The sequence below is a fragment of the Podarcis cretensis genome, assembly GCF_951804945.1.
Source record: "Podarcis cretensis genome assembly, chromosome: 9".
NCBI lineage: Eukaryota > Metazoa > Chordata > Lepidosauria > Squamata > Lacertidae > Podarcis > Podarcis cretensis.
The window spans coordinates 74,322,467-74,342,102 of record NC_137178.1 but is presented as its reverse complement, the minus strand read 5'-3'; the positions used below and the strand labels follow the sequence as shown (position 1 = coordinate 74,342,102).

Here is a 19,636-nt window from a genome sequence, read left to right as displayed (position 1 = left end):
TAAACCTAGGGCAAGTCCACCAGAGGTGAAAGAATGTTCCTTCAGTTTCCTTACATTTCCAACACTTATTATCTGGCAGGTGATATATTTTAGCTAGCTTGACTGGGGTCATGTACCACCTATATATCATTTTCATAATATTTTCTTTCAAGGCATTACATGCCGTAAACTTCATACCGGTAGTCCATAACTTTTCCCAGTCAGCAAACATAATATTATACCCGATATCCTGTGCCCATTTTATCATAGCTGATTTAACCGTTTCATCCTGTGTATTCCACCTCAGCAGCAAGTTATACATTCTTGAAAGTAATTTAGTCTTAGGTTCTAACAGTTCTGTTTCCAATTTCGATTTTTCCACCTGGAATCCTAACTTTTTATCCAATTTAAAAACCTCTTTAATCTGAGCGTAGTGTAACCAATCTCACACTTTATCTTTAAGTTTCTCCATACTCTGCAATCTCCAATTGTCTCCATCTCTTTCTAATATTTCCCAATATTTCGGCCATTTGACCTCCATATTGGGTCTTTTCACAGCCTTAGCTTCCATAGGTGATAACCACCTTGGGGTCTTGTTTTCTAATAAGTCTTTGTATTTTATCCAGACATTGAACACTGCTTTCCTTACAATATGGTTCTTGAAATTCTTGTGAATCTTAACCTTGTCATACCACAGATACGCATGCCATCCAAAAGCATTGTTAAATCCTTCCAAGTCTAAAACATCAGTGTTTTCAAGAAGCAGCCAATCTTTCAACCAGCAAAAAGCTGCTGATTCATAATACAACCTTAAGTCTGGCAGGGCAAACCCCCCTCTCTCTTTAGCATCAGTTAATATTTTAAACTTAATTCTGGGCTTTTTGCCCTGCCAGACAAATTTAGAGATATCTCTTTGCCACCTCCCGAAACACTCCATTTTATCCACAATCTGTAAAGTCTGAAAAAGAAACAACATCCTTGGCAATACATTCATTTTTATAGCAGCAATTCGGCCCAACAAGGAAAGTTTCAGTCTTGACCAACTTTCTAAATCCCTCTTAATTTCTGACCAACACTTTTCATAATTGTCCTTAAATAAATTCAGATTCTTTGCTGTTATGTTCACCCCTAGATATTTTACTTTTTTAACCACGTTTAACTCTGTCTCTTTCTGAAACCTTTCTGACTCTGAAGCTGTCAAGTTTTTTCCCAATACCTTAGTTTTTTGTTTATTTAATTTAAATCCCGCCACCCGACCAAACTCTTGAATCAATTGTAATGCCCTTTTCGTACTAGATTCTGGCTCCTGTAGGGTCAAAACTAGGTCATCTGCAAAAGCCTTAAGTTTGTACTGCTTCGCTCCGACCTGAATTCCTTCCACCAACCGGTCCCCTCTAATCATATTCAAGAGCACTTCCAGGACCGAAATAAATAACAGAGGGGAAATAGGGCAACCTTGTCGTGTTCCTTTTTCAATTTTAAACTCTTCTGTCACCACATTGTTAACTATCAATTTAGCCTTTTGTTCTGAATAGATTGCATCTATCCCATTTTCAAATCCCCGTCCCACTCCCATCCCTTCCAGGTTTTTCTTCATAAACTTCCAAGAAATGTTGTCAAAGGCCTTCTCCGCATCTATAAATATTAACACTGCTCTTGTATTAATATTTGTTTGCAAAAGTTCCAAAATATCAATAATGTTCCTTGTGTTAGCAAACAAATGTCTTCCTGGGAGAAAGCCTGCCTGATCTTTATGGATCACTTCGCTTAAAACCTTTTTAAATCTATTTGCTAAAATGTCTGCAAAAATTTTGTAATCCACATTTAGAAGGGAAATGGGGCGGTAGTTCTTAAGTTGTGTCTTTTCCAATTCAGATTTAGGTATCAATGTGATGAAGGCTTCTTTCCACGTTTCCGGTGCTTTTTCCCCCTCCATAATCTCATTGCAAACCTCCATTAGTGGATGTGTCAAGTAGTCTTTCAATATCTTATAATATTTGGAGGTAAGCCCATCTGGCCCTGGGGATTTGCCCAATTGCATGTTCTGAATGGCAACTTCAATCTCTTGTTGTGTTATTTTACAATTCAGGATTGATCTGTTTTCTTGAGACAACATTGGTAATCCATTCTTTATCAGAAATTGTTCTATCTCAACCTCATTTTGCGGCCCTTGAGTATATAGTTGTTTGAAGTATCTCTGGAAGCACTTCCTAATCTCCACAGGGTTCTGAATATTTCTTCCTTCAGTCTCTAGATTAGTGATCGTGTTTAATTTTTGTCTCTTTTTCAACTGCCATGCTAGCAGTTTTCCACATTTATTTGCCGAATCGAATGATCTTTGTTTCATTAACTTAACTTTCCACTCCACTTCCTGATTTATCAATTTGGAGTATTGTGCTTGGTGAAATTTAATTTATTTCAAAATCTCCTTTGACTTCGGTTTCAATCTTAACTTCTTCTCACATTCTTTAATTTTCTCCAAAATCTTATCTTTTTTCTCATTTTGTGCTCTTTTCTTTACAGCGTTCTGTTGTATCAGAAACCCCCTCATAACTGCCTTACTTGCATCCCAGATGATTCTTTTTTCCACCGTGGTGTTCAAATTTATCTCAAAATAGTCCTTCAAAACTTTTTGGGCCTTTTTGGTGATCTCCTCATCTCTAAACAAATTGTCATTCATCTTCCATCTAAAGGAGCCGGTTGGGATTAGTCTCATGTCCATCTTTACAGCGTTATGGTCGGAGCAGGTCTTTGGGCAGATTTCCACCTTTCTCGTCTTAGGTGCCAGACCTCTAGTTATCCATATTTGGTCAATTCTTGTCCATGTCAGTTGGGCTTCAGAAAAGAATGTTCCCTCTCTTCCCAGGGGGTTCTTTGTCCTCCAGATGTCAATCAAGTCCATATTGTCAGTCAGTTCAAAAAAAGTTTTAGGTAGTCTGCCATCTTTTGTCACATTTTGGCTTTGAGACTTATCCATGTTGGTTGATGCCACCCCGTTCATATCTCCCATCATAATGATGTTGTCATAGTCCAGATAGTCCAGCATTATCTCATGTAGCTTCTTATAAAATTCCGATTTCCCCTCATTTGGTGCATAAATTCCTAATATCAAAAACTTTTCTCCCTGATTTTATATCTCAATTGCCAAGATTCTTCCTTGCTCATCTTTAAATAAAAAATTTGGTGATAGGCTCTCCTTTGCATATATCACCACGCCTCTTTTCATAACTCGGTCCGAAGAGATAAATTCTTGTCCTAATCTTTTATTTATTAACACTTTCCTATGGAGCCTAGTCACATGTGTTTCTTGCAAACAAATAATGTCCAATTGTTCTTTTTTCAATATATGAAATATTCTTCTCCTCTTTTCCAGGGAATTGCAGCCATTAATATTCCAGCTCAGAAGTTGCAGAGACATCCTGGACAAATCTGTTATTCCTCTAGTGGTGGTATCTTTTTCTCCGGGTCTTCAGGTCCCGAAGATGCAGGTGCAGGTGATGGCCCAGACCCTAAAGGTCTTTCAATCCCTTTCTGAAGATCCTCTCCGTAGGCACTCAAAAATTTTTCTTTATCCTCGGCTGTTTTAATTTTAACCTTCTTCCCTCTGAATGTAAAAGATAATCCTTGGGGAAATTCCCACCTAAAAACAATTGAGTTGCTCCTCAACAATTTTGCTAACTCAGTATAGGTGGATCTAAGGTCCAAAAGTTGTTTTGGGATATCTTTATAAATTTCTACTCTTTTGTCCGAAATGTCCAGTGACTTTCCGTAATGTAGGCCTAGTATTTTGTCTCTTTCCTCCTTAGATCTCAAAGTGATCAAGCAATCTCTGGGCCTGTCTTTCCTTGTTAATTTTCTAAGTCTAAAAGCAGTCACAATTTTAAAGTCCTTTTCTTCCTCCAAAGGCCAAAACTTGGAAAATTCTTTTGTCAGGAACTCAATTAAATTCCCTTGTTCAAGTTCTGGTATTGACCTCAATCTCAGATTATTTTCCCGACTCCGCAATTCTATCATAGACAAGTACGCCTGCTGTTCACCAACCTGTTTATGCAATGGTTTTACCTCTTGTTGTAATTCTTCAACTTTTTGGCTGGCTTCCTCAACCAATTTGCGATTTTCTGCAGTGGCCTCAAATAACTTTCCAATCGATTGTGCATTCAGAGCAACTTGTTCAGTTAATTTATTAACACTGGCTGTATTTTGGTCAATCTTGGCTGTTTGTTCATCCACCTTTTTATCCAAAACTTCCAATTTTTCAAAGATTTTCTCTAATACTGAACCAGATCCTCCTGCAGCCATATCTTCCAACAGTGGTTGCTCAATTTCTTCTTCCTCTGCCAGCAAAACAGTAGGAACAGATGATCTACGCGGCTGTGAAGTTAAAGTTAAAGTTGTTTGTTTAGCTTTCGCTCTAGCCGCTCTTGTTTTCCCAGTGCCACTCATTCCAGTATTGTCTACTAGTCAAGGTCAAGCTAAATTGTTCCCATGGGAATCCAGCAGCCCAGAGGGTAAACAGTCCAATAGGAGGAAAGGAAAGAGAAAGTAAAATCACATACAAATGTAAATCCAAAATCCTCTAGAGGGAGTTTGGATATGTCTTGAGGGAAAAAGCCAAATTATTAAAGTCCAATTGATTTCCAAAGAACCTTCAATTTTTCTTATAGTTAGCAGAGTTGGTTTAAAAAGTACTACAATGTCTCTAGCAAATGCCAGAAAGGATGTTTCAGTGTAGCAGTTCCACAAGCACTCAGATTGTAGCAAACCACCAGAAGCGGCTTAGTCATGCTGGACACATGACCCGGAAGCTGTCTGCTGTCTCCCTTGGCCTATAGAGCGAGATGAGCGCCGCAACCCCAGAGTTGTCCGCGACTGGACCTAATGGTCAGGGGTACCTTTACCTTTACCTTTACCACCCTGATACCACACTTTGGGGCTGTTAGTAATGGCAACGAGGGAAATCATTCTTAATAATAATAGTAATTCACAACTCAGGGATCCTTTAGCTGTGATTCCTGCATTACAGAGGGGTGGGCTAAATGTCTCTTGGGGGTCCCCTTCCAGCTCTACAACTTTATGATCTTCCCTTGGCTGAAAGTACAGCGCCCATCAGCTCAGAAGGAGCTGGGACAGCCTGTCAGCAAAGAGAGAGAAGAATCAAAAGAACAGAAGGCACAAAACTGTTATGAGCAGCAGAGAACTTACAAATCCATGAGGTGTCTTTCTGAGACTGAGGGTGTACGTGGGCGCCTGGGTCCTTGGCTGGCTTTTCTCATTATGAAGACCTTTCTGTACGCAAAAGTGACAAAGGCAGAATTTTTAAAGCGCTGTAACACTTAGGGGGCGACTGACAGTGAACCTTGGAGACCAAGGAAACAGGCTTCAAAAAACCTAACAAGCACATCGTTCTCCCGGGCAAACTGTGACCTCACATACCAACTAACCTTACATTCTTCTGTTTAATTTTCAAAAGATGTGTCCTTAAAGTGTTCATACCAGAACAAAGGAAATTTGCAGCAATATGAAACTGCTAAATTACAATACATCAAGAGGTTCAGTCCTATTGCTTGTGCACTGAACTCAGGGAATGATTTTATTTATTTTTTATCCCACCACATGTTACCAGTGCCAGGATATCTGTGTTCTCAACAGCAACTGTTTCATGAACGGCCACCGCTAATTTCCACTGTCTTGGTACTTTCTACATTTTGTTCCCCTCTCAGCTCCCTGTTTCTCTGCGTCCACTTCCACGTTTCATATCATAGCTTACCGAACTGACCACTGGGGCAACTGGCCGAGAAACAGAAGGCAGGCAGCCGACAGCATCTGCAAGAAAGGAAAGAGGGCAGAGTCATAGAATCATAGAGTTGGAAGAGACCACAAGGGCCATCGAGTCCAACCCCCTGCCAAGCAGGAAACACCATCAGAGCACTCCTGACATATGGTTGTCAAGCCTCTGCTTAAAGACCTCCAAAGAAGGAGACTCCACCACACTCCTTAGCAGCAAATTCCACTGTCGAACTGCTCTTACTGTCAGGAAGTTCTTCCTAATGTTTAGGTGGAATCTTCTTTCTTGTAGTTTGGAACCATTGCTCCGTGTCCGCTTCTCTGGAGCAGCAGAAAACAACCTTTCTCCCTCCTCTATGTGACATCCTTTTATATATTTGAACATGGCTATCATATCACCCCTTAACCTCCTCTTCTCCAGGCTAAACATGCCCAGCTCCCTTAGCCGTTCCTCATAAGGCATCGTTTCCAGGCCTTTGACCAGAGTGTTCCAATGTGTTTGGATGAGGCCCCTGCCCAAGAGGTTTCTGGAGGGCTCATTGCATTTCATTTCCCCCATATTATACCACCTTTTTCTCCAGGGAGGTCATGTCTCTCCCCCGCTCCTCATTTAATCCTAACAACTCTGTGAGGTAGGATAGCCTGAGAGCGAGTGACTGGCCCCAGGTCACATGCAGTGAGCTTCATGGCTGAGTTGGGATTCCAACCCTAGTCTCTCCCAGGTCCTAGTCTCTCCCTTAGCTCAGTCGGGAATGAACTCAGCTGTTCAGCACCAGCAGCAGAGCTCATAAAAGTGTGTGGTCTAAAATTGTGCACCAAAAACTCCTGTGGACTCCACCCACATCAGCTTCTCACGATGGGCTTTATTAAAGCAAAAAGGCTAATTGGACAGCGTCTGAAGGACTTAGAGCAACAGAACAATCTGGCCATTATAAAGAAACTCTGTCCCTGGTATGCCTTTTTTCCCCCTTCTCAGTTTGATTCCCTGACACCATATTTGTATAAATTAACTATCCCAAAATACAGACGTGCCTTCACACTGGCCAGATTGGATGTGATGCCCTCTGCTGTACTTGAAGGCAGAAGATACCAAAAGATTCCAACTGAGAAAAGACTCTGCCCCTGTGGAGATGGCAATCTGGAAACAGTGGCTCATGTTCTCCAGTCCTGTCCCCTTTATAAAGATCTGAGGAATGAGATCATCACCCCACTCTTACTTACCATCCCAGGCCGCCCATCTGCGGCCACATTGTTCTTTCTTTTATCAGATCAAAATGATCAGACAACAGCAAAGGTTGCTATCTGAAGGCAGCCCTGTTTAGGGAAGCTTTTAATGTTTGATGTATTATAGTATTTTAATATTTTTTGGGAAGCCGCCCAGAGTGGCTGGGGAAGCCCAGCCAGATGGGCGGGGTATAAATAATAAATTATTATAAATTATTATTAGTGCTAGGTTTATCGAGGGTGCAGTGAGATTAAGGGCCACTATCTGAACGATAATCTTGGTCATCTGATTGTCCTTTTTACCCATTGTTGACTTTTTAATTGTATATATTGCTTGTTTTATGTTGCTATGGCTGTTGGCTAATGCGAATTAAGTTTATCTACCGTATTTATCGCTCTATAAGAGGCACCAGACCACAAGACACACCTAGGTTTTGGAGGAGGAAAACAAGAAAAAAAAAATTCTGAATCTCAGAAGCCAGGACAGCAAGAGGGATCGCCGCGCAGTGAAAGCAGCAATCCCTCTTGCTGTTCTGGCTTCTGGGATAGCTGCGCAGCCTGCATTCGCTCCATAAGATGCACACACATTTCCCCTTACTTTTTAGGAGGGAAAAAGTGAGTCTTATAGAGCAAAAAATACGTATCTATCTATCTTTGCACAGAGATCAAGTCAGCAAAGGAGGACCACAGGTCCAGGGTGGAGAACTTGTAATCTTCCAGCAGCGGCTGGAGTCCAGCTCTCACCATCCTTGACCGCTAGCCCTAAGGACCATAGGACAGCCTGCTGAATCAGGCCAGTGGCCCACCTAGTCCAGCATCCTGGTTGCACAGCAGCCAGTAGGATGTCTCCAGGAAGGCTGCAAGCAGGATTCAAGTACAAGAGCCCTCTCCCGCCCCCTTGTGCCTCTGCAGCTACTGACATGCAGAGGAATGGCGCCTCTGATGGTGGGGGCACAAAAGAGTCCCTATGGCTAGCAGCCATTGATAGCTTTATCCCCTTCTGGCACATTCAGTGCTAGTCCTATTCATAGTAGACCCATTGATGTTAATGGACAAGACTAACCAAGGTTCATGCTTTTGAATTATGGTGCTGGAGGAGACTCTTGAGAGTCCTATGAACTGCAAGAAGATCAAACCTATCCATTCTGAAGGAAATCAGCCCTGAGTGCTCACTGGACGGATAGATCCTGAAGCTGAGGCTCCAATACTTTGGCCACCTCGTAAGAAGAGAAGACTCCCTGGAAAAGACCCTGATGTTGGGACAGAGGACGAGATGGTTGGACAATGTTCTCGAAGCTACCAGCATGCGTTTGACCAAACTGCGGGAGGCAGTGGAAGACAGGAGTGCCTGGCGTGCTCTGGTCCATGGGGTCAAGGTTCAATGGCCAAAGGTGCCCTGCAATACACATTCATTCTCACAACCAGCGGAACAGGGCAACAGAGAATTACGGCAACTGAAGCCTAAACCTTTTTGCTGCCAAAGAAGCCAGCAGGGCCCCCTGGCAAGGGAGGGGCGAAGAGAGCAGGATTGCAGGAAGTGCCTTACCTTCGCAGCCTCTCACCCTGTTAAACAGGGCCTGGAGTTCGCCTCTGACCTCCGAGATGTTATCCGCCTGGACCCGGAAACCCACGGCCAGCACCTTCTCCCTGCGGAGATCGTCTAGGGACTCCTTGACGAAGGGGGCCATGTCCAACACCTCCTGGTCCGAAGCAAAGAGGTTCATCTTCTCCACCAGCCGCTCGCCAGACTCCAACCTGCCGTGGTTAGAATCATTTAACAATCATTTATTCTTTCTACCCTGTCCACCTGGCTGGGTTTCTCACTGAATCCTTGCCGCTTTACGGAACTGTCTTGGTTGCTCGGATCAATTTGTTGCTGTGCATTGCTTCAGTTAAATGCTATCGTGTTTTAACATTCGTATCGATGGCACTGTTTTGCTGTTTCTTAAATTATTATTACTTATTTTATAACATTTATAAACCTCTTGATTGGTAAACAAAAAATAGAAAACACCCCCCAAAGCGGTTTACAGAGAAAACAATAAAATAAAAACTTTAAAATGCTTTAAAACACACAAAAAGTTAAAATACTAAAACAGATTAAAATTACCTCAACTTTTTAAAGCATCTAGTTAAAGGTAAAGGTAAAGGTACCCCTGCCCGTACGGGCCAGTCTTGACAGACTCTGGGGTTGTGCGCCCATCTCACTTAAGAGGCCAGGGGCCAGCGCTGTCCGGAGACACTTCCGGGTCACGTGGCCAGCGTGACATCGCTGCTCTGGCCAGAGCCAGAGCCGCACACGGAAACGCCGTTTACCTTCCCTATTTATCTACTTGCACCCGGAGGTGCTTTCGAACTGCTAGGTTGGCAGGCGCTGGGACCAAGCAGCGGGAGCGCACCCCGCCGCAGGGATTCGAACCGCCGACCTTTCGATCGGCAAGTCCTAGGCGCTGAGGCTTTAACCCACAGCGCCACCTGCGTCCTAAAGCATCTAGTTAGGCTGGTCTAAACAAGAATGTTTTCAGCAGGCCCCGAAAGGAATACAGTGAAGACGCCTGCTTGTCTCACTAGGCAGGGAGTTCCAAAGTGTACATGACGTCACACTAAATCAGTGTTTCCCAACTGGTGTTCCGCGGCACACTAGTGTGCCGCGAGACGTTGCCTGGTGTGCCATGGGAGGGAGGCGGGCGAGTCGGGCGGCGAGAGGCAGGGCGGCGGCGGCGAGCACACGCGGGGCGGCGAGCGAGCTCCCTCCCACATCCCATCGCCGCTCGCTTCGGCCGGCCTACTGGGCTGTCGCAGGCGGAAGGCCTGCGCATGCGCGAGGTTTTCGCACCTTCGGGATTCCCTTCACGCCTTCCTCCTCCCGGGTCCAAATTAATAGTCCTCTCTGAATAGGCGGGGCCTGAGCGTTCCACCTCCTTCCTCAAGGTGGTTCTGCTTTTAAATATTTTCCACCCTGTCACCATGAGGACTAGCGACTTCTTTTCGTAAAATATAAAATCGCTGCTCCTTGCTCTCGTGAGACTGTGTGTTTTAATTCGAAAAGGGTGTTCCGTGTACATTTGTGCGAGCTGTGCTGTAAAAAAAAGGGGTCTGTATCCGTTTGTCAGTGGCAATTGGATGGCCGGATACTGCAGTGATGGAAAAGTTTTTGAAAAGAAAAGAACTGGACTCTGAACAAAATTTGGAGCCAGATGAGAGCCCAAGTATGAGTGGGCATGAAAAGAAAGCAAAGATGGTTAGCTCAAGCAAATTCTCTGGCACAAGGCAATATAGCGAAAGCTGTATTTCATTTGGATTTACTTTCACCGGAGGTGCAAACCAACCAACTCCACTGTGCGTGGTGTGTGGTGAAAAGCTAGCTAACAGTGCTATGGTCCCAAGCAAACTTAAACGCCATCTCCAAACAAAACACCCTTCGCTTCAAAACAAGAATGCGGACTATTTTGTTCGCCTGCGTGAAAACACGGAGAAACAGGCAACTTTCATGAGACAAACCTCAAAGGTAAATGAAAGAGGTCTTAAAGCTAGCTATCACGTTGCTGAACTTATAGCCAAGTCAAAAAAGTCGCACACTGTGGCAGAGACATTAATACTTCCCGCCTGCAAAGCTATTGTAGAGGAGATGCTCGGACCTGAAGCAGCTAAGGAAATAGCCAAAGTCCCTCTCTCAAACAACACAATTTCCAGACGTATTAATGACATGTCTGCAGACATTGAAAGTGTGGTTTTGGAAAGATCCATAGCAGTGAGAAATTTGCATTACAACTTGACGAGTCTACTGATATCAGTGGACATGCTCAACTCTTGGCCAATGTGCGTTTTGTTGATGGTGATGCAATTAGAGAAAACTTCTTTTTCTGCAAGGCATTGCCAGAAAAAGCAACAGGAGAAGAAATTTTTCGGGTCACATCAGAATACCTTGAACAAGGAGGACTTAAGTGGGAAAACTGCACAAGTGTCTGCACCGATGGAGCTGCAGCCATGGTCGGGCACACCAAAGGCTTTGTAAGCAGAGTGAAGGAAAGAAATCCAGATGTGATTGTTACGCATTGTTTTTTGCACCGTGAGGCCCTCGTAGCCAAGACTTTACCAGCAGACCTAGTTCATGTGTTGGATGATGTTGTGCGCATGGTAAACTTTGTAAAGTCACGACCCGTGAAAAGTCGCATATTTGCAGCTTTGTGTGAGGAGATGGGAGTGAAGCATAAAACCTTGCTGTTTCATACGGAGGTCCGGTGGTTGTCGCGTGGCAAGGTCTTGGTTCGTGTGTATGAGCTGCGGGAGGAACTTAAAGTGTTTCTGACAAATGAGAGGTCAGATTACGCAAAGCTGCTTGCAAGTGATGAGTGTTGTGCAAGGTTGGCATACCTGGCAGATATATTTCATCATCTGAATGAACTGAACACACGAATGCAAGGCCGAAATGAAAACCTGCTTACAAGTACAGATAAAATAAATGGATTCCGTTCAAAGGTGCAACTCTGGCATCAACACGTGGAAAGTGGCAATCTTGTAATGTTCACACTCACCAAGCAATGGCAAGGTGTTCACACTGCTGCACTGTGTGAGATAATAGGTAAACATTTAAAAACTCTTGAGGGGAAGTTGTCATTTTATTTCTCTTCAGTCTCCACTGAATGCCTTGACTGGGTTAGGGACCCTTATAGCTCAGCATCAGTTGGTGGAAAGGACATGACTTTACAGGAGCAGGAGGAACTAACTGAACTGAGACAAAATCGTGGTTTCAAGCTAAGATTTGCTGATCTACCTTTGGACAGTTTTTGGTTGGAAACTGCCAAGGAGTTCCCCCTTCTGGCAAACAAAGCTATTTTGACATTGCTCCCATTTTCCACTACATATCTCTGTGAGTTGAGCTTTGCAAGCATGATTGCTATAAAAACTAAATACAGAGAGAGACTGAGAGCTGTTGACGAAGAGCTACGTGTGTGTCTTTCTTCGATTCCAGCCAGAATATCAGCTTTATGTTCAGCCAAACAGGCCCAGGTTGCGCACTGAATAAAGTATTTTGTAATTTTTCATATTTCTGTTTACTTACTATTTCATAATAAAGTAATTATAAAATACTTTCTTTGTGTTTATTTGATTCCTATTAAAGAGAGTTACTTTATATATAGTCAATATAGGCACAGAGTTAATTTTTTAAACATTTTCTAATGGTGGTGTGCCTCGAGATTTTTTTCATGAAACAAGTGTGCCTTTGCCCAAAAAAGGTTGGGAAACACTGCACTAAATGACCGAGTCCTTACAAAGGCGGAATGGAGATTATGGGGCATCTGTAACAGGGCTCATTCCGTCAATTGGCACGGTGGAGTGGACGTACGTCAGGTAAGCAGATTTTGTGGGCCAACTGGTCTCAAGTCTTTAAGGGCTTTATATACTGTATCATATGTGGTGGGATTGTAGCAAAATTTTAAAAAATTGGTAAATGATATAAGATGAGTTGAAGAAAATGTTCCATTTAAAATTTGTGAAAAAGCCTGAAGCTTCCTTGTTAGGGATTGTGGGAAAAGACCTGCCAAATAAACTAAAAAACATTTTCATGTATGTGACAACGGCAGCAAGGGTCTTAATAGCAGAAGGATGGAAGAATGAGGAAATCCCGACTAAAGAGCTGTGGCAAGAAAAACTGATGGACTGTGCGGAATTGGCAAAATTGACACACAAACATGTGTGACAAGGATAACTGTGACGTTAAAGATGAATGGGAACCTTTTACGAAGCATTTGAAAAAACAACAAAATGAACTGGACTCCTTGGCAGGTTTTGAATAAACATTCACAAACTCTTCATCAGTAATATATAGATAGATAAATTAAGGATCTTTACAATTTTACAACGGGCAGATATTAATTGTGTGTCGAGAAACCAGAGAGAGTCACTGAGAGAAGTTTCTTTTTTCTCTTTTGGGGGGGAGGGGAATTCTTAATAAAAACATAAAATAAAAAAGGGCTTTATATACTGAGAGTATCACCTTGAACTTGGCCTAGTAGAAAACTGGCAGCTCCAAAGACCTCGGCAATAGGCATTTGTGTGCATATGCAGAACCCTTGGACCCAAACCCCCACGTAAGAGGCAAACGGGCTGCACAAACATCAAACCAAATAAAAACGAAGCAAACCTCTTGACGATGCGCTCGGCGCACTGCAGCTTCCTCTGCACGTCCTCGCGCTCCTGGTGGAGCTGGCTGTCCACCTTCGCCAGGAGCTCCTCCCCCTTATTCTGGATCCACTGGACCATCTCCTCCACCTTCTCCTGGATCTCCTCTCGGGTCTCCTTGCGCACCTTCTCCAGCTGCTGCAGCCGTTCGTGAACGGTGCTGTACGTCTTCTCATAGCTCCTCCTCTTCTCGGCAAGCTCCGCCTTGATCCTGCCCAGCTCCTCCTTCCTGCCTTCGATTTCCGTGCGGATGTCGCAGTACAGCTTGGCGTTGTAGTGCTCGCCGTCGAGCAGAGCGCAGGAGCAGCACAGGGGCTTGCGGCAGCCGCGGCAGTAGATGCTGTCGACGTAAATACAATGTTCAAGGAATGAATGAATGAATGAATGAATGGCCGCGGCAAGAAAAAGAGGCTGGACTACAGTGGATGGGCCATTGGCTTGATCCAAGAGGCTTTCCTTAGGGTCTTAAACAGAAAGGTAGTGTGGCACAGCGGTTAGAGTGCTGGCCTAGGACTTAGGAGACCCAGGTTTAAATCCCCACTCAGCTACGAAGCCCCCTGGGCGGTCTTGGTCCTGTCAACATCTCTCAGGCTCACCTCCCTCACTGAGCAGAATTCCCTGGAGAACAGGTATAAGTGTAATAATAGATAGATAGATAGATAGATAGATAGATAGATAGATAGATAAGCAACACCAGGCTTTGTGCTATCAGTTTCTCTATGGAAGGGGAAGGAGGGAGAACGCTGGGAAGAAAGGAAAATGAAAACAGAAGGGGAAGGAAGTGGAAAGTTATGGAGAGACAGATCAGCCTATTTCTCCCCAATACAGTGGTACCTCGGGTTACATACGCTTCAGGTTACAGACTCTGCTAACCCAGAAATAGTACCTCGGGTTAAGAACTTTGCTTCAGGATGAGAACAGAAATCGTGCTCCGGTGGCGCGGCAGCAGCAGGAGGCCCCATTAGCTAAAGTGGTGCTTCAGGTTAAGAACAGTTTCAGGTTAAGAACGGACCTCCAGAACGAATTAAGTACTTAACCCAAGGTACCACTGTATCAGTTTTCCATGTACTTGGACCACAGGTCTATTCCATCCAATTTTTTCCAGATTTAAAAACAACATGCTTGAAAAAAATTGCATTTAAACTGTAAGCATTAGAGTGCATTTAAATGTAAGTACTAATTAAAACGTAAGTATTAACTGTAAGCACTGCATTTAAACTGTAAACATCAATTTACTGTTGGTAATAACAACCATCATAATATTGTGCCTTCGCCCCACAAGTAGGATTCAAGGCAGCTCACGAAACTTAGAACAAGCATGGACAAAAAACAGAAAGGTAATGTTAAAAAGTGATTCAACTCTTGAAAAATGAAAACCGTATAAAAAACAAAGCTATTAAAATACAGATAATGAAAACAGCACAGCGCTATTAAAAGCCCTTTCCTTAAAAAGCAGTCCATTCCCAAAGGCCTGTTGGAGTAAAAAAGGTATCCAGCTGCCAGCGGAAGGCCCACACTGAAGGCACCAGTCTGGCTTCTCTGGGGAAGGTGTTCCAAAGTTGCCTGGGAGAAGCCACCACCGAGAAGGCCCTCTTCTCCTGTCCCCCACCCAGGCCTCGCCTGCTCATCGTGGGGTCCCAGGTGGCTGGCAATGCAAAATGAAGTTGCATGTGTGCCGTATGAGTGGGGCACAGCCCAGATGACTGCCTGTATTCCCTCTCCCCCTTCACAGGCAGTGGCCTGGTAAAGGTAAAGGGACCCCTGACCATTAGGTCCAGTCGTGACCCACTCTGGGGTTGCGGCGCTCATCTCGCTTTATTGGCAGAGGGAGCCGGCGTACAGCTTCCGGGTCATGTGGCCAGAATGACTAAGCAGCTTCTGGCAAACCAGAGTAGTGCACGGAAATGCCGTTTACCTTCCCGCCAGAGCGGAACCTAATTATCTACATTTATCTACTTGCACTTGACGTGCTTTCGAACTGCTAGGTTGGCAGGAGCTGGGATAGAGCAACGGGAGCTCACCCGTCATGGGGATTCGAACCACTGACCTTCTGATCGGCAAGCCCTAGGCTCTGTGGTTTAACCCACAGCGCCACCCGCATCCCTTCAGAGAAGTGTGACTAGCCCAAGGTTACCCAGCAGCTGCATATGGAGGAGCGGGGAATCAAACCCGGCTCACCAGATTATGAGTCCACCGCTCTTAACCACTACACCACACTGGCTCATAGTGGCCTGGTAGCTTCCTGCAAACTATGCACCCCCCCCCCAGTAGCATTACCTTATAACCTGGGTGTGCTCCGAACATAAAAGGTTGCTGGACTTCTTTTCCCCCTCCAGGAAGCTCTGGGCAGTATCCTGCTTCAGATCGGCCAGTTTCTGGGTCTCGTGGCTCTTCTGCTTCAAGTACCACTGGTGAGACTTGTAGCATTTCAGGCAGAGGAACTCGGAGCACTCAGAGCACCAGAACTCGGCCGCATCTTTGCAGTTATCGCACACCAAATCCCTGTCACCGGCGATCTTCCGGTAGGTGTTCAGCTTGGCCTGGAGGCTTGCAAAGAGGACGTTATCTTGGAAGGGGACCCCGCTGGCACGCGCGAAGGAAAACCGGCAGACGGGACACTGGCCCACGGGCTTGTTCTCGTCCAGGCACTCCATGCAGACGGTGTGAAGGCAGGCCAGGAGCTTGGGGTTCGGGGCCTCTCTCTGGCACCTTTCGCACAGCAAGAACTCAAATTCCTCCTCCATCTCCTGCAAAAGAAATTCTTTTTTAATGAGGAGAGGATGAAGAAGAAGGAGAAGGAGAAGGAGGAGGAGGAGGAGTTTGGATTTGATACCTGAAGGAGTCTCCAAGCGGCTAACATTCTCCTTTTCCCTTCCTCCCCCACAACAAACACTCTGAGGTGAGTGGGTGTGACTAGCCCAAGGTTACCCAGCAGCTGCATGTGGAGGAGCAGAGATGAGAACCCGGTGCCCCAGATTACAAGACTACTGCTGCAGTGATATTGGGAAATCTTAGCAGGTTAAAACTTTGGCACATGCAGAAAAAGAACATTATGGGAGAGCCAAAAGCTGTAGAATGCTGGGAATGCGTATCTGGGTTTAATTACAGACTTTCTGTCTTTAAAAGTGTGAACTGGGTTATCTCCTTCATCTGCAGGAAGAGAGCTCCTAATTGATTAGTAGTTTTGACAACTGGTTGTTTCTGACTTAGATTCAGCGTGAAAAGGTTATCAGGCTAAATTTACAACTCAATGAATCTGGGAATGAGGGGAGTGGGGCTGAGAGACTTCAAGAAGTGTGACTAGCTTTTATCCAGATAAAAGCCTGGCGAACCAAAGGCTTATATCGCCTAATAGACTTTTATAAAAATAACAAACCCTTGTCAACACAAGAAATACAAGACAAACTAGAAGACACCCAAATGCCCTGGTTAACACAACACCAACTACATGCCCTCTTAAACAACCCAACAGTAAAATCAGCAGCAACTAGGCCCCTGACAACCTTTGAAAACCTCCTCCTAACAACAAAGGGAAATGGTAAAGGGACGGTATCCGCAATATACAAAATACTACTCCAAAATCCTGCAAATCCCCTAGACGCAATCAAAAAACAATGGGAGAATGACATAGGCTATGAGATTAACCCCACTCAATGGACCAGAATGTGGTCTAAACCTCCCTTTAAATCCATATCAACGAAAAGAAAAGAACTCACACTGAAACTCACCTACAGGTGGTACCTAACACCAAGGAAACTAGCGCTAATACACCCAGGAACCTCACCAAAATGCTGGAGAGGGTGCACCTCCACAGGCACATACCTCCACATGTGGTGGGAGTGTCCCAAAATCCAACTATTCTGGACAACAGCCATGCAAGAAATATGTAAAATAACAAAGCAAGTATTAGACTTCACCCCAGAATTGGCCCTACTAAACATCTTCCAAGACAACAATGCCCATTTACTCCACAAAGAACTCATAACCCACCTACTTTCAGCAGCCAGAAACACCATAACCAGACACTGGAGAGACCTGTCAGGAGTAAGCATGGACCAATGGTACCAAATAGTATGGGAAACAGCCCTACTAGAAAAATTAACTAACAAACTGAAACTGACACGGGGACAAACAGAAGAAGACACCTTCACCCCGGTATGGCACCCCTTTATCACATACACAGCCCAACAGGACAATGACAATAATCCACCAACAGCATACAAATCAATATGGCTAACTTGATCCAAAACACCCACCCACCTCACTCACACACGAAAACAAAGATCACCACAGCCAATCACAAACAAACAATCACATCCTAGGCCAACCCCAACCTCTCTCACCACCAAAGGAACACAAGTGAACAACACAAGCACGCTGACACCAAACTACATACATTAAGCATAATAGAAACACCGCTACCCCACCCCACCCCCATCCATCTCCCCTCCTTCCACCCTCCTTTCTTCTTCTTTTTTTTTCTTTTCTTTTCTTTTTTCTTCTCCCCCTAATGCCTCAACAAATGAAATGGATTTGTAAAAATGTTACACGGGAAAAAAAAAAATACGAGGCATTACACTTACACTGTAAAACAAGAAAACCCTTAATAAAATATATTTAAAAAAAAAAAAAAAAGAAGTGTGACTAGCCCCAGGTCACCCAGCAGAAGAAAGGGTTCGGGTTCAGAATCGCTTCTATCTCTCTCTCTCTCTCTCTCTCTCTCTCACTCACACACACACACACACACACACACACATATATACACAAACCAGGGAATCTGTCAACATGGACTAGTACCCTATCTCGGCTGCACCAACAGGGTGGCTCACAGCCAAGTAAGAGGCGATGTGATGGGAGTTTATAAAACGATGCACAGTGACCGAGAAAGATTTTTCTCCCTCTGTCATCAGACTGGATCTTGTGGACAAAGCTCAATGTTGGAAGATTCTGGGCAGATCAAAGAAAGTTCTTCTTAAGGCAGCGCAGTTAAACTATGGAACTATGGATGGCTTTTAAGAAGACAGAACGCAATGGCAGAGTTGCCAATCGGTGTGCAAAGGCTTGAAGGAACAGAGCTGCCAAATACTGGAGCTTTGATTTTGGAAAAACAAAAGGGAAACCAGGAGTGGAGGCGCAGATGAAAAAGGATAGGCTCTGTGTGCAATCTGAATGGAACCTGGAAAAGTGGGATATTAATACAGCTGCATTTCTAATGAACTGGAAGAGGAGGAGGAGGAGGAGGAAACGAAAGAACTGACAAACAAGATTGATGGACTGATATAGGAATACAAACCAGGAAGCTGTGGCCCTCCAGATCTTGTCGGCCTCCATTTCCCTTGGGCCCCGGACATCATGGCTGGTGCTCAGGGAATGGTGGGCGTGCACAGAGTAGTCCAAGAACACTGGGAGGCCCACAGCCCCCCCCCCAGCCCCCGGAACCTAGGAAGTTGCACTATACATTACACTCAGGGCCATCCTGTGGGGCAGACGTCCAGGCAGGGGGGGCTCAACTGTGGGAAAGGGTTTTTGCATACCACAATTCAGAGTAAGTGAAGTCAGGCACTCTGTCACTTGAAGAGAGGCAGACACGTGTATGACAATTCCTAAGAGCAAGGGAAGAGGCTGCTGGATGAGGCCAGTGGCCCATTTAGTTCAACATCCTGTTCTTTTAGCATCTGAACAGTTGCCTGTGGGAACCTGCAAGCGGGAGATGAGCCACAGCTTTCACTAGGGCGGCACTCTGACCCCCTGGTCATTTTGGCGGCCCTTTTCGGAACCTTTTGGACATGGATAGGCAAACTAAGGCCCGGGGCTGGATCTGGCCCAATCGCCTTCTAAATCCAGCTCGCGGACGGTCTGGGAATCAGCATGTTTTTACATGAGTCGAATGTGCCCTTTTATTTAAAATGCACCTCTGGTTATTTGTGGGGCATAGGAATTCGTTCATTTCTCCTCCCCAAAATAGTCGTCCCCCCCACAAGGTCTGAGGGACAGTGGACTGGCCCCCTGCTGAAAAAGTTTGCTGACCCCTGCTTTTGGAGGATTCCCTCGTTCCTGACCTTTGTCCACACTGGCAGGGGCCGATGGGAACTGTAGTCCAACAGCACCTGCGTGCCCAAAGGTCCCTTTCCCCCCTGATCTATAGGAGGTGTCACCCAGCTGCGCATTAAGAGGCTGTTGCGTCCAGAAAAAGCAGATAAAGTGTGTCTGCATGGGAGGGGCTGGCACAGCGGGCAAGATCCACTCCCCCCCCGCCCCCCATCTCCAGGCACAGAGCCCCCCCCCCTTTTGGCATTATAGGAGGTTGTTGAGTTACACAGGCCCCGCAGATTCAGCCAAGCCAAGCCAAGCCCCCCCCCCCATTCTTCGGAGGAGGGAAAGGAATCTAGAGGGTTGGAGAGATCAGGACATCACAGGGGGTTGGACTAGATGACCCTCAGGGTCCCTCCCGCCTCTACGATTCTAG

At 45.0% G+C, this 19,636-nt stretch overlaps 1 protein-coding gene across 4 annotated transcripts in view; it reads right to left on the bottom strand.

Moving 5' to 3' along the window:
* PML (PML nuclear body scaffold) overlaps positions 1–19,636 on the bottom strand; it is a 29,646-nt gene that overhangs the window by 9,516 nt on the left and 494 nt on the right. For all 4 annotated transcript variants that reach the window (XM_079991628.1, XM_079991630.1, XM_079991629.1 and 1 more), the window contains exons 2-6: positions 15,448–15,917; positions 13,133–13,510; positions 8,534–8,742; positions 5,747–5,802; positions 5,182–5,265 (exon numbers count right to left, since the gene is read on the bottom strand). In XM_079991628.1, the coding sequence (XP_079847754.1) occupies positions 5,182–5,265; positions 5,747–5,802; positions 8,534–8,742; positions 13,133–13,510; positions 15,448–15,914 (1,194 nt within the window). In that variant the 5' untranslated portion in view covers positions 15,915–15,917. The remainder of the gene's footprint in view (positions 1–5,181; positions 5,266–5,746; positions 5,803–8,533; positions 8,743–13,132; positions 13,511–15,447; positions 15,918–19,636) is intronic.